The 14,039-nt window shown below is 45.9% G+C and overlaps 1 protein-coding gene across 1 annotated transcript in view; it reads left to right on the top strand.

Moving 5' to 3' along the window:
* stpg4 (sperm-tail PG-rich repeat containing 4) overlaps positions 1 to 14,039 on the top strand; it is an 86,392-nt gene that overhangs the window by 8,176 nt on the left and 64,177 nt on the right. The window contains exon 2 of the mRNA XM_078557209.1: positions 4,360 to 4,614. Coding sequence (XP_078413335.1) covers positions 4,360 to 4,614 — 255 coding nt within the window. The remainder of the gene's footprint in view (positions 1 to 4,359; positions 4,615 to 14,039) is intronic.

The raw sequence follows: 14,039 nt of genomic DNA, 5'->3' as shown, positions 1-14,039 counted from the left end.
GCTGACTCTTATGCACTGTTGTCTGTGATGACTTTGGCGGGTGTCCTCTGGAAGGCTGAGATCTGGAGGGCCCCGGCCTGCTTTGGGTGTCCTGCTGCTTGGCATATGCACCCTCCTTGGCCTGTGGAGCCGGAGGCGATGGGGGTCACAGGAAAAGGGGATTGGGATCAGCCGGACAGTCCCCGGAGTCAGCTGGTGTCCAGATGCTGGTGGTCCTCCCTGTGGGTGCTTGAGGGCCCCTGGTTGACTCCTTGAGGAGAAGGGGCAGCTGGAGTGAAACCTAGGTGCCCAACCCCCCCCACTCCTCATGTAGTCACTGATGGATACCAGCAATGCCCGCAGCGATGGAGTGCTGCTCGTGCAGCAGTGCAGGACTGATGCCTTGGACCAAGATCTCCATGGTGGCCACCATCCTACCAGTGTTGACCTCGGTGCGTTAGCATTCTACCACTATCACCTCAGCCTGAACGCAGACTCCTCCATCACCTATTGCAAACTGAGGAATGCAGCTGACATCCCTTCCTGATGTTCCCGTGATTGTCGCTGCAACTTCACCAACTGATTTAGGACTGAGCCCAGAGGCTCATCATCTGAATCAGATTCCACAGATTCCTGGCATCGAACAGTCCTCCGAGTGCCGGTGACCTCGGATGTACCTGCCGTCGACCAGATTGTGCGCTATGCTCACCAGATTGTGACCCCGAGGCTGCTCTGGGACTAGGTCCCACTGAGGTGTGTGTCTCTGTGATGCTGGAGGGTGTGGGTGAGCCATGTGTTGGGTCTTCTATGGCGCTCTCCTCAGGTTCCTCATCCGAGGTGTTGTCGGGGCTGGAGCTGAGGGCCTTGCTTGTGGATGCCCTTGAACGCTTTCCAGAGGTGCCTATAAAAGAAAGGAGGGATAATTAATGCATGGCAGGTGACTCTAAAACAGGACAATGCACTCACAGTATGGTTGAGGGATGAACTGGTGCAGGATCCTCACTTGGGTTTGCGCTGCCCACCTCACCATTAGCACAGACGCGGTTCATGTCCTCTCCAGCCAGCTCGATGGCTTGATTCTCATAGGGAATGAAGACCTTGCTTTTGGCCACTCCACCCCTGATCGGAGGCCTCTCGCTTTGATTGTGTCTGAGCTTGTCTTGCATAAAGACAGATGGAGAGTGTGATGCTTGCTAGGGCTGATGATAAGGATGCCTGCCATGTGTGGGCGATGAGTCCAGCTATGGACGGGTTGAGGACATGAACTGTAGAGGGTATGAGGCCAGATGGAGATGTGAGGGTGTGAGTGAGAGAGTGAGTGGTGATGTCCCTTGAACTGGTAGCGTGTGAGATGGTAGTGACTGTGTGATGGGCTGGTGAGTGAGTGAGCTGAGAGTGATGAGGCAGTTGACTTACCCTGGTGGCACGGATGAGATCATTCACCCTCCTTCTGCACTGGGTGGCTGTGCTGTGTTGGCACTGACCACCACTGCCACCACCTCCCAAGCCGGAGTGATGAGGTTGGTGGACCTCCTCCAGCCATCACGGGGGTAGAGGACATCACAGCGGGCCTCGACTGCACCCAATAAGCATTCCAGGGAGGCGTCACTGAATTTGGGTGCAGCTTTCCTCTTCCCTTTTGGGTCCACCTCTCTCACCTGTGGCAGTCCTGGGCTGCAGACAATGGCAAAGCTCTGCATGGGTGCCATTTAAATATGGTGCTCGGAGTGAGGAAGCGGTGAGCTCATGGCGGGGCGGACGAATCAGAGGCCGCCCGGCCACGATTTGGCATGTTTCTCATGTGTGCATAATTAACGTGGCGGGAAGCGGGAAATACAGTGCAAATACCTGCCATTGCAGCCGGTGGGTAGAACACCATTTTTCGCACCCGCTGCCACACTTCGTGCATTGAGGGGAAAATCCCACCCATGTACAGGGCTCACCAAAGCCCTGTACAACTGTAGCAAGACATTCTTATTCCTGTACTCCAATCCACTTGCAATAAAGGTACCTGTACTTCGATGGGCAACTGGCTGGCAGGATGCAAATGAAGCCTTACAGTTAGTATCTGCCAAGCATCCCACACAGTTTCTCAATTTGAGGGGATTGGGTGGGGTGGGGTGGTTCTGTTCACTTCCTGTCTAGGAAAATTCCCTTTCTATTCTTCAACAGGGATAACTAATGGTAATAAGGAGTGGATCTGTGTGACTTACAAACTTTATAATTTTATCAAGAGTACTCCTTTGTATGTACTTGAGAACTTTCAGAACATAACCTCAAAAATCTTAATATCTGCAGAGTTCTGCAGAAAAACATTTCACACATTTCACAGTAAAACAAGGAACAAAGTACCACTGTTGCTGGAAATCCAAAGTAAAAGCAGAAAATTTTGAGGACAGACAGCATCCGGGGAGAAGGAAACATAGGACTGAGGTTGCCCTATCAATGAACTTTTGGCAGAACTGGGCCACGCAATGTCTAAGGTCAATTAGCTCAGTTGGCTGGTTGGCTGGTTTGTAATGCAGAGTGATGCCAACAGCACAGGTTCAACTCCTGTACTTGCTGAGGTCATCCATGAAGGCCCCGCCTTCTCAACCTCACTTTTCGAGTGTGGTGACCCTCAGGTTATACTCACTGCCACTCATCTCCCTCTAATGAGAGAGCAGCCTATGGCCCTCTGAGAGTGTGATGACTTTCATTTCAATTTGCATTACAATAACTAGAATTTATATAGCAGCTTTAACATAAAGAACATCCCAAGGAAACCACCTGAGAAACACATCTAGTCAAAAAGCAGAGATTGAGTGTTGAAAAGATATGAATAATTCCAGAGGGTAGGACCGCGGCTATTCATAAGAGAGCCCTTGCCACAGTACTGAATGGTTCTTATCAAATGCACAAATGACATCCTCTTTGACTCTGAAACAGGTAAGCTGTCTGACCCCATCCTCCTTGACTTGACTACAGCTTTTTGCATGGTTGACCACACCATCTTCCTTCCACTGCCTCTCCATCGTTGTCCAGCTGAGTGTGACTGCACTCACCTGGTTCCAGTGTCATCTACTGTTATCTAACTGTAGCCAGAGAATCACTTGCAACGGCACCTCTTCCTGCCCCCAGACCGTTACCTTTGGTGTTCCCAAAGGATCTAATCTTTTTCCTCCTATTTTTCATCTATTTGCTGCCCCTCAACAACATCATCTGAAAACACAGCATCAGTTTCCACATGTAGGTTGACGATGCCCATCCTGTACCGGATGAGCAGAAATTTGTTCCAACTAAATATTAGGAAGACTGAAGCCATTGACTTTGCCGCCTGCCTCTGTTCTCTAGTCACAAACTCCATCCCTGACCCTGGTAATAGTCTGAGGCTGATCCAGACTATTTGCTGCCTTGGTATCATATTTGACCCTGAGATGATGACCTGACCACCTATCTGTGCCATCACTAAAACCACCTGCTTCCACCTTGGTAACCACCTCATTCCACCCTACCTCAGTTTATCTGCTGCTGAAACCCTCAACCATTCCTTTGTTACCTCTAGAGTTTATTTCAATTCACTCTTGCCTGGCCTCTGAGATTCTACCCTCCATAAATGTAAGTTCATCAAAGACCCTGCTCCACCTGCCCTAAGTTGCTCAAAGCACTGCAAACCCATCATCCCTGTGCTCGCTGACCTACATTGACTCCTGATTAAGCGATGCCTTGATTTTAAAATTTTCACCCTTCTGTAATCTTGCCCCTCTATATCTCTAATCTCCTTCAGCCCCACAACCCTCCAGATAACTGCATTCCTCCAATTCTGGCCTCACGAGCATCCCTGCATCCTTGCTTTTAATCGCACACCTTGGTGGCCATGCCGACAGCTGCCAAGGCCCTAAGCTCTGGAATTCCTTCCCTAAACCTTTCCACCTCTACAGTCTCTCTTTTCTCCTTTAAAACCGACCTCTTTACCTAAGTTTTTGGTCATCTATTCTAGTATCTCCTTATGTGATACGGTGTCAGATTTTGTTTTATAATGCTCTTGTGACATGCATTGGAACTTTTTTATTACGTTAAAGGAGCTGTATAAATACAAGTTGTTGTTGAGCACCAGAGAAGTTTTAGATCAAAGCGAATTCAAAATCACTAATTTAAATGTATGCACCAATGTAAATGTGCAAGGTCTAGCTTGTAAGATTCAGTTCTGATATAATATTTCCACCGGAAATGTTAATTACCTTTATCCAAATAACCCACAGTGTATTTGCAGCGCATTCTGTTTCCATTTCAAATTTTATGCATGCATGTTTTTTAAAAATCTCTTAAGACCCAGTTTAGACCCACTGCAAAGATGCTTATACTGGGAACTTCGACTTAGCTAATGTTATTTCCTTGCAGGATACACCATTCCCTGGAAAATATCCCATAAAAGGTTTTATCGAAGAGGGGCTGCTAAATCCAGTGAAACGGACATATAATTTTAAAGCGCAAGGCAGGGCCAGTGCTACCACGTCAGAATCACAGTCACGTGAACAGCTCGCAAAACCTGGTCAGAATCCAGTGGCCTTAACCGAGATGGGAAAGAAACAATCGTCCCTGCAAGATCTCAAAAACCCTACCAAAAAGAAAATTGGTCACAATGTATCGCAAAAGGTGACGTCACTTACTTTAATGAAATGTGCACTTATGAATTTATTAATCAATCAGCTATATGTTCACCTCTTAAAACATCTAGAGAAAAGTGGCCATTAGTTACCTTAAAGTGAAGCGAAGGGAAGGCTGAAGCAGGCAAGGAGCTCCATAGTTTTGAGGCCCTCGGAAAACATGAGTTCAACACAATAAGGTGGCAGAGAGGAGGAATATTGTGACTGTTGTCCATTGTATTCTGCCCTAGGGTTTGGTCATAACTCACATCTCACACATGAGCTTCTTGAGTCACTGCAGAAGAGTGGCTAAGGAGGTTGCTGTTAACGACCAACTTCTTTCCTATCCTGGCTCACAACAACACATTTCAAGTATACACAAGACATTTCATGGTGCAGTAAATGGAACAGATTTTATTTATATAGCACAGTGACTGGCTTAGCTGTATACATGGGAGAGGAGCTTCTCGGTTTCAGTAACTTTCAAACTCTCTGAAGAACTATTTAAAACCATAATCCAAAAGCAAAATACAGTGGATGATGGAAATCTGAAATAAAAGCAAAAAATACTGGAAGTACTCAGCACGTCTGGTAGCATCTGTGGGAAGAGAAACAGAGTTAACCTTTCAGGTTATATTCTGATGAAAGGTCACGACCTGCAATGTTAAGTTTGTTTCTCTCCCGACAGATGCTACCAGATGTGCTGAGTACTTCCAGTATTTTCTGTTTTTATTTACACTGAAAACCATGGTCATATGGATGATATTGCCATCTTTTGCGTACATCAAAGATGCATGTCACAGATACCACCTCATAACGTATCTATTCCCAAATCCTTTTGAACACAGTCCATTCATGTAAACAATTGTAGTTGTTCAATCCAAAGTTACTTCCCTCAATTAAGACTTCCTGACCTAACTGTTCTTAACTTCTTTGGAGAACAGGCTTTATTAACTGGTAACTTTCTACACAGTAGTTAATGGATCCCTCAACCTATGTATATTACTCTCGCTTGCACTGAAGTTATCCATTAATCACCCTTGGCTGATGTTCTTACTGCCATGTATTTCATTGCACAAGCACTTTTTGTCTATCGGCCTTGAAATTTGACTTGGTAGCACCTGACATTGCAGCACTGAGTGCCATTTTACCTTCAAAATGGTATCCGCAGCTAGTGCATGCACACACTTCTGGTGCAAGCCACATTCTGCTAACAGAAACCCGCTCATTTTGGTGAGGGTCTTAACCTGGATGCAGTGAGCATCTGTCAGAACTGTGTAGAGTAGGAAGATTGTGACTCAATACCAGAGGTACTACTTTGGAGTTCAATGCTGCAGCTCCTTAAATGGGCGCAGCTGAACATGTGTTCAGCAGCAGGAAGGAACTCTCATCAGTGCTATTTAAAGGGATCATAAACTACTTTCAGCTTAGTTGCTGATTGACTTTTCTGTGATTCTTGCTGCAGTTGTAGAAGTGTTTGGTGGTTTCCAACATTGTTTAAAGCCACGGAAGTCTGCAGAGAGTGGTGTGGCATATTTGCTGCTGGACTTGTAATCCAGAGACCCAGGGTAATGCTCTGGGACCCGGGTTCGAATCCCGCCACATCAGATGGTGAAATTTGAATTCAATAAAAATCTGGAATTATAAGTCTAATGATGACCATGAAACCATTGTCGATTGTTGTAAAAAAAAAACACGTCTGGTTCACTAATGCCCTTAAGGGAAGGAAATCTTCTGCCCTTACCTCGTCTGGCCTACATGTGACTCTGGACCCACAGCAATGTGGTTGACTCTTAAAAAATGCCCTCTGAGCAAGGGCAATTAGAGATGGGCAGTAAATGCTGGCCTAGCCAACGACGCCTATATCCCATGATTGAATAAAAAAAACATGCTGTAGGGCTTTGATCTGAAACCACTTACTCCCAGATATGACTGCAGTTGTATACATCCTCCCCTTTTCTCTAGCCTGACAGGGAGAACGAGCAGAGCTGACACAGAGTAGGACTGGCTGGTGGAAGAGGGTGGAGGAGGGGTGGAAGGGCTGTCAGCAGGAGGCTACATTCAGCCAGGATATTCAGGGAGCCATTCTCCCATCCCTAATTGCCCTTGCTCAGAGGGCATTTTTTAAGAGTCAACCACATTGCTGTGGGTCCAGAGTCACATGTAGGCCAGACGAGGTAAGGGCAGAAGATTTCCTTCCCTAAAAGGCATTAGTGAACCAGATGTGTTTTTTACAACAATCGACAATGGTTTCATGGTCATCATTAGACTTTTAATTCCAGATTTTTATTGAATGAGGAACAGTGTGTCAGGTGTTTCTGCATCATTGATGTCGTCACTGGAACCTGCCAACTGCTGCAGCCACATCTACAGCCTTAGAATAGGGAGAGGCTGGCATTACTAGTAGTTGTGATGACCATGGTCATGAAGGTCTTTGTCCTTTGAATCACAAAAAAACCAATCAGCAACTAACCTGAAAGTAATTTATGATCCCTTTAAATAGCACTGATGAGAGTTCCTTCCTGCTGCTGAACACATGTTCAGCTGCGCCCATTTAAGGAGCTGCAGCATTGAACTCCAAAGTAGTACCTCTGGTATTGAGTCACAGTCTTGTCAGGGAGGTGGAGTGAGCACACAGCTTTGTGAGGATTGTAGGCTTCCCCATGTTGCTTCTTGTTATTGACTGAGCTTACATTGTTTTGTGGATGCCACATGTCAACCCTGAGATGTACTGCAGCCAAAAGGGATTACACTCCCTCAACATCCAGCTGGTGTGCAATCATACACAGAGTATCATGCAGGTCAAAGATTGGTATCCTGGCACTGTCATGATGCCTTCACTTTGTGACAGCCCACTGTGCCATCTGCCAGATGGTGGCAAGGACTACCCTTTGACCACATGACTTGTGACTTCGATACATAACTTGCATGGGCAGCATGTGTATAATGAAAGCTGTGCTGCTACACAGAGTATGATAGAGCAGGCTATCAGGGCACTTAAGGAACACTCCTGCTGCCTAGACCATTCTGGAGAAGCAAGGCATTGCTCGGCAGAGCACATGTCAATATTTGTGGTGATCAGCTACGTGCTGCACAACTTCAACATCATGAGGGGAAAGCCAGCTATTCGGTGACCAGCTGAGATGAGGGAGGAGGAAAGGAGGAGGCAGCCAACCCAGTCACTTTCTGAAATAAACATAGAAATGCTGGCAAAACTCAGCAGGTCTGACAGCATCTGTGGAGAGAGAAGAAACAAAGTTAACGTTTTGACTCCAATATGACTCTTCTACAGAATAGCCACTTTCTGGCCGGCTGTCTGTCATTACCTCACCTGACTGCGAGACGTGTAATGCAAACCCAATTCACACACAGTCCCATACCTTACCTTTCCTGTGTTACTGACCATCACAGTGTTCCTTTAGACATAATGCAGAAATAAAAGCCTGCACAAAATAAACATTCAAACCACATTTATAAATCAAACCATGCCATGTTGCTTACAAACATCCACCAATTACACTTGTGCGTTTCCTGAGGGTTTATCTTTGATTTATTTATTCTTTCATGGGATGTGGGCTTCGCTGGCTGGGCCAGCATTTATTGTCCATCCCTAATTGCCCTTGAGAAGGTGGTGGTGAGCTGCCTTCTTAAACCGCTGCAGTCCCATGAAGTGTAGGTACATTCACAGTGCTGTTAGGGAGAGAGTTCCAGGATTTTGACCCAGTGACAGTGAAGGGATAGTGATATAATTCCAAGCAATGGCTTTGAGGAGACCTTCCAGGTGGTGGTGTTCCCATGCATCTGCTGCCCTTGTCCTTCTGGGTGGTGGAGGTCACATGTATGGAAGGTGCTGTTGAAGGAGCCTTCATGACTTACTGCAGTGCATCTTGTAAATGGTACACACTGCTGCCACTGTGCATTGGTGGTGGAGGGAGTGAATGTTTGTGGATGGAGTGCCAATCAAGTGGGCTGCTTTGTCCTGGATGGTGTTGAGCATCTTGAGCATTGTTGGAGCTGCACTCATCCAGACAAGTGGAGAGTATTCCATCTCACTCCTGACTTGTGCCTTGTAGATGGTGCACAGCCTTTGGCGAGTCAGGAGGTGAGTTATTTGCCACAGAATTCCTAGCCTTTGACTTGCTCTTCTAGTCATAGTATTTATATGACTGGTCCAGTTAAGTTTCTGGTCAATGGTAAACCCTAGGATGTTGATAGTGAGGGATTCAGTAATGTTAAAGCTATTGAATGTCAAGAGGAGATGGTTAGATTGTCTCTTGTTTGAGATGGCCATCACCTGGCAGTTTTGTGACACGACTGTTACTTGTGACTTATCTGTCTAAGCCTGAATGTTGCCCAGGTCTTTCTGCATATGGACACGGACTGCTTCAGTATCTGAGGAAAGGAGCTGAACATTGTGTAATCATCAGTGAATATCTCCGCTTCTGACCTCATGTTGGAGGGAAGGCCATTGATGAAGCCACTGAAGAGCCTAGGACACTAACCTGAGGAACTTCTGCACGCATGTCCTGGGACTGAGATGATTGACCTCCAACAACCACAACCATCTTTCTTTGTGCTAGGTATGACTCCAATCAGTGGAGAGTTTTCCCCCGATTCCCACTGACTCCAGTTTTGTTAGGGCTCCTTGATGCCACATTGGGTCAAATGCTGCCTTGACGTCAAGGGCAGTCACTCTCACCTCACCTCTTGAGTTCAGCTTTTTTGTCCATGTTGGGACCAAGGCAGTAATAATGTCGGAGCTGAGTGGCCTTGGCAGAACCCAAACTGAGTATCAGTGAGCAGGTTATTGCTGAGTAAGTGCTGCTTGATCGCACTGTCGGCGACACTTTCCATCACTTTGCTGATGATTGAGAGTAGACTGATGGGGTGGTTATTGGTTGTGTTGGTTTTGTTCTGCTTTTTGTGGACAGGACATAGCTAGGCAATTTTGCACATTGTCGGGTAGATGCCAGTGTTTTGGCTGTACTAGAACAGCTTGGCTAGGGCGTGGCAAGTTCTGGAACACAAGCCTTCAGTACTATTGCCGGAATATTGTCAGAGCCCATAGCCTTTGCAGTATCAAGTGCTCTTCAGCCATTTCTTGATACCACATGGAGTGAATCGAATTGGCTGAAGACTGGCATCTGTGATGCTGGGGCCTCAGGAGTAGGCCGAGATGGATTACCCACTCGGCACTTCTGGCTGAAGGTGGTTGCAAACACTTCAGCCTTGTCATTTGCACTGATGTGCTGGCCTCCCCCATCCTTGAGGATGGGAATATTTGTGGAGCCTCCTCCAGTTGGTTGTTTAGCTATGCACCTCCACTCACGACTGGATGTAGCAGGACTGCAAAGGTTAGATCTGATCCGTTGGTTGTGGGATCGCTTAGTTCTGCCTATCACATGCTGCTTCTGCTGTTTGGCATGCCAGTAGTCCTGTGTTGTTAGCTTCACCAGGTTGACACCTCATTTTTAGGCATGCCTGGTGCCGTTTCTGGTATGTCCTCCTGCATTGAACCAGGGTTGATCCATGGACTCAATGTGCTTTTATTTGTCCTAGTGCTCCTATGCAGTGCTACTCGACTGAATGCAGCATGGATGTTGGAAGGCTACTGACTTTCAGTGGGGAGAGACTGCAGATGACTTTGTAGATGACCTCGAGCAGCTCTGGCCCTAGGAGGCCCAGATTTGGACTGCACCATCTCGACATGGGCGGCAGTGCAACAACAAGGGCACTGGGGGGAGTAGCAGGGGTGAGAGGATGAATCCTGGCATCCTGGGAGAGGACAGCACGTTCAAACTCCACGGATCAACTCCCTGGGGCAGTGCCTCAGTATTCCTAGTAATGTATTGAAGGCTAGATTGCCGGACTGCTAAGACAACCTGTAAGCCCCTTTCAGCACTGCTCGCATCTGCAGCTATAATGGCAGCAGTGTGAGCTTGCATGGTCGCAAGCTGAACTTGCATGTGGGCAGTCTGAGGTTCTGCTAAGATGATTCTTGATGCTCAGTTTTGATGATTGGAGAAATAGCACCTTTTTACTTGATTCCTGGGCGATTCATCGACAGGCACCAGTGCCTGTCTTCTCTTCATGTGGAAGTCTAGGCACCATCAACAACCATTTTAATATGGCCACAGAAGCTATTTTGGGAAATTCCACACCTCAATGTTCTGCCCGTTGGGTAACCTCTGATCTCAGTCATATGTCTCAACACCTGGATATCACTTTGCTGCTGATTTCAGCCACTCTGCACCCACTTTATCTTCCTCCGACTTTAAATCTAGTTTTCCCATGTGTTATTTCCTCTCCATTCCTTGTTATGCATTTCAAAGCATAATTTTTTAATCTTGCATCTGACCATGCTGCCTACATAGTGTAGTTTTTCCCATGTCCATTCTCAGGCATGCTTTGGCTCCCACTTTGGACTCAGAATTGTTACGGTCCAGAAGGAGGCCATTCAGCCCATTGTATCTGACTCATGCGCATCACTTCCATTTCTTTGTTGCACTTGTTCTTTCCCTTTTCCCTCGTTTCTCTTTACCCCTCTCATCATCATGTCCTCTTTTTTTCTCCATCTTCAAATAATCTACCCTCACAAATCTTCAGCACTCGTCATCTTTCCTACTCTCCTGCCGCCATCCCAGGCTTTACTTCCTCTTGGATAAGCGTACAGCTTCCCTCTTTGCTTCTCTTGGCATCTTGAAAACACTCACTGAGGCAGTCATTGCCTTTGAATGAGCAGCAACCCCAACTGACACATCCTACTCTCTTCTAGGCCTGCACACCTGCAGGGATTACATTCACCCATCCCTCCTTCTCACCAAACCCAGCTTTGACCCTATGGCTCGACTATCATCGCCAGTCTCCACATCTCCCTCCAGAATGTGTGTTCAGTTGTGAATAAAATCCTAGCCATCTATGACTTTACTGTGGCTGATCATAATAAACATCATAACCTTGGCAGGGAAGCTGATACCTATCTCCTGAATGAAGCTTCCCTGCCTGGCTATATTTTCCACGTACAACCTCCTCAGACTATTGCGGTGGTGATATAGCTGTTATCTCAAAAATCATACCTTGGTCTCCCTACTCTTCTGGCAACTTCTCCTCCTTTGACCACCTCACCTTGTTCCACCCTTCATGCCTCTCATTTAAAATCCTTGTTCTCTCAAGTTCTTCCAAATGGCAGTTAACTTCTTGTGGCATTGCACCCAGGTCCTCTGGGCTTACTCCTGGCACTGACCGCCATGGTTATCTGGTCCCACTGTCTTCACCGTGTCTGCCCGGAGGGCCTCCTAGCCCCCGTGGATGAATGAGATCTCAACAACCCTCCAGCTCTTGAGCAAGGCCTCCAGGGTAACATTGGAAAAAGCCGCCTCTCTGTCTTGCTGTGCGATTCTTACGTCTTTCCCTCAAAGTCAGTCACAATGCTCCAGCCAAAATGCATCTTCCCTTTAAGGGTACTGGCTTGTTTTAAGGTGAGCTTGAACTTGCGTTAACCTCTCACGATTTTGTACCCCCTGCACAATCATGCAGCCACTCAGCAGTGTACTTAGTGCTGGCTGCACACTACAATCATTTAAATTAGCAGGCAACATGAAGTTTACATACAAAGGAGTTTGATTGTTAACCCTTACCTCTCCAAGATGTCCAACATATAACTCTTTAGGGTGTCCTAACAGTTTCCTATTACCTTCCTTACACTTTTTATCTTTGGCATAGCTTCTCCTAGTTGGGCTGCAACCAAGATTAACGAGCCACCTACTCTATACCATGGGAGAAGGTGTACAACCAGCATCCATCTGCAACACTACCCTGATAGGATACCAATCCAGTATTCAAGGCTCCGGCCTATGCTTACCCGACCTCATTGAAGTCGAGCTCAAACCCAAGTGCTTTGACTCAGAGGCATGAATATTACCGTGAGCCACTAGTGGATTTTGTGCAGGCCAATGTATTTGGAGCTTCAGTGGGAAAAGCAGAAAAAGTTCAAAGGAGCAGGACCTATTGTTTTATTAACAAAATATAAAAAGCCAAGATACTCAGGTCATATAAAAATGGAAAATTAGAATCCTCCAAGTGTCCATGATATATTGTTTTCAGAGAAGCAGTTTTATTCTCAATATACACCAGAATCAGCAATGCTTGAAAATGATTTTTATTCGTCCAAATATCAGGTTCTGTTCATATAACCCTCAAGCCATCTGCCCAGAATTTCTTCACCATTAGTGCATTTTTTTAAACATATTTTCCCTCCAGCTATTGCCCCTTAAGCCTTGAAGTCTTTGGTTTATGCTATGGTGTAGGTCCATCATTACCAGCAATCCTCTGTCTTCTGACTTCAGTGGCTATTTTTGTTATGTTTGCCTAGATGTTATTACATATAAGTTTGTCTTGGTTGGTAGCATAGAACATGCAATAATGAATCGGCAGCTCATTTTGCACTTTGTCTGATTTCAGTATTGTCTGCTTTGTGTTAGTGCTCAAGTTGAATTGATAAACCTAAGTATTAGCACTAAGGGGAGATCGTGGTGTAGTGGTAATGTCACTGTGCTAGTAATCTAATAGCACAGGCTTATGCTTTGGGGGCATGGGTTCAAATTCCACTATGGCAGCTTGTGGAATTTAAATTCAATTAATTAATAAATTTAATTAATAAAAAATCTGGAATTGAAAGCTAATCTCAGTAACGATGACCATGAAACTACCATTAATTGTCATAAAAACCCATCTGGTTCACTATTTTCCTTCAGGGAAGGAAATCTGCATTCACTGAGAGGTGAAACTGGACCTGTGAAATCCATGGTCACAGGTGAAGTATTCAATTTTCTATAAGGCGGAAGGGGCTATTCTTGGCCTCCCACCTCAATACTCTCTCTTTGCAGAACAGGGATGCCCAGACAAGGGGACACCTAAAGAAACTGGCATTGTCCTAGACTCTTCCCTCAGATTGGACGCTGTTATGGTCAGGCAGTAAACTGAAGAGGATGTCCAACTCCCTTAGTGATTGCAAATTTTTACAGCATCCACCAGACCTTTGGGATTTTTGAATTCCTGGCTAATATTCTTCAGCAGCAGCTAGAAATTTCTGGAGCCTATAGCTAATCTTTTACAGTGCTTTTCAACAACACCAACAACGTGTATCTATATAGCACTTCTCACATAATAAAATGTCCCAAGGCACTTCACAGGAGTATTATCAAACCACATTTGACACTGAGCCATGTGAGGTGATGTTAGGGCAGAAGAGAACATGTTTACTGGAGCATCTTAAAGGAGAAGGAGAGGCAGAAAGGTTTAGGGAAGGAATTCCAGAGGGGGAACAACAACTTGCATTCATATAATGCCTCTAACGTAACAAACCGTTCCAAGGTGATTTACAGGATCAATTTGACATTGAGCTACAAAAGGTCAGAGATAAGCAAAAGCTTCATC

The sequence above is a fragment of the Cetorhinus maximus genome, chromosome 14 (genome assembly GCF_964194155.1).
Source record: "Cetorhinus maximus chromosome 14, sCetMax3.hap1.1, whole genome shotgun sequence".
NCBI lineage: Eukaryota > Metazoa > Chordata > Chondrichthyes > Lamniformes > Cetorhinidae > Cetorhinus > Cetorhinus maximus.
This window is presented reverse-complemented; position numbering and strand designations above follow the sequence as displayed.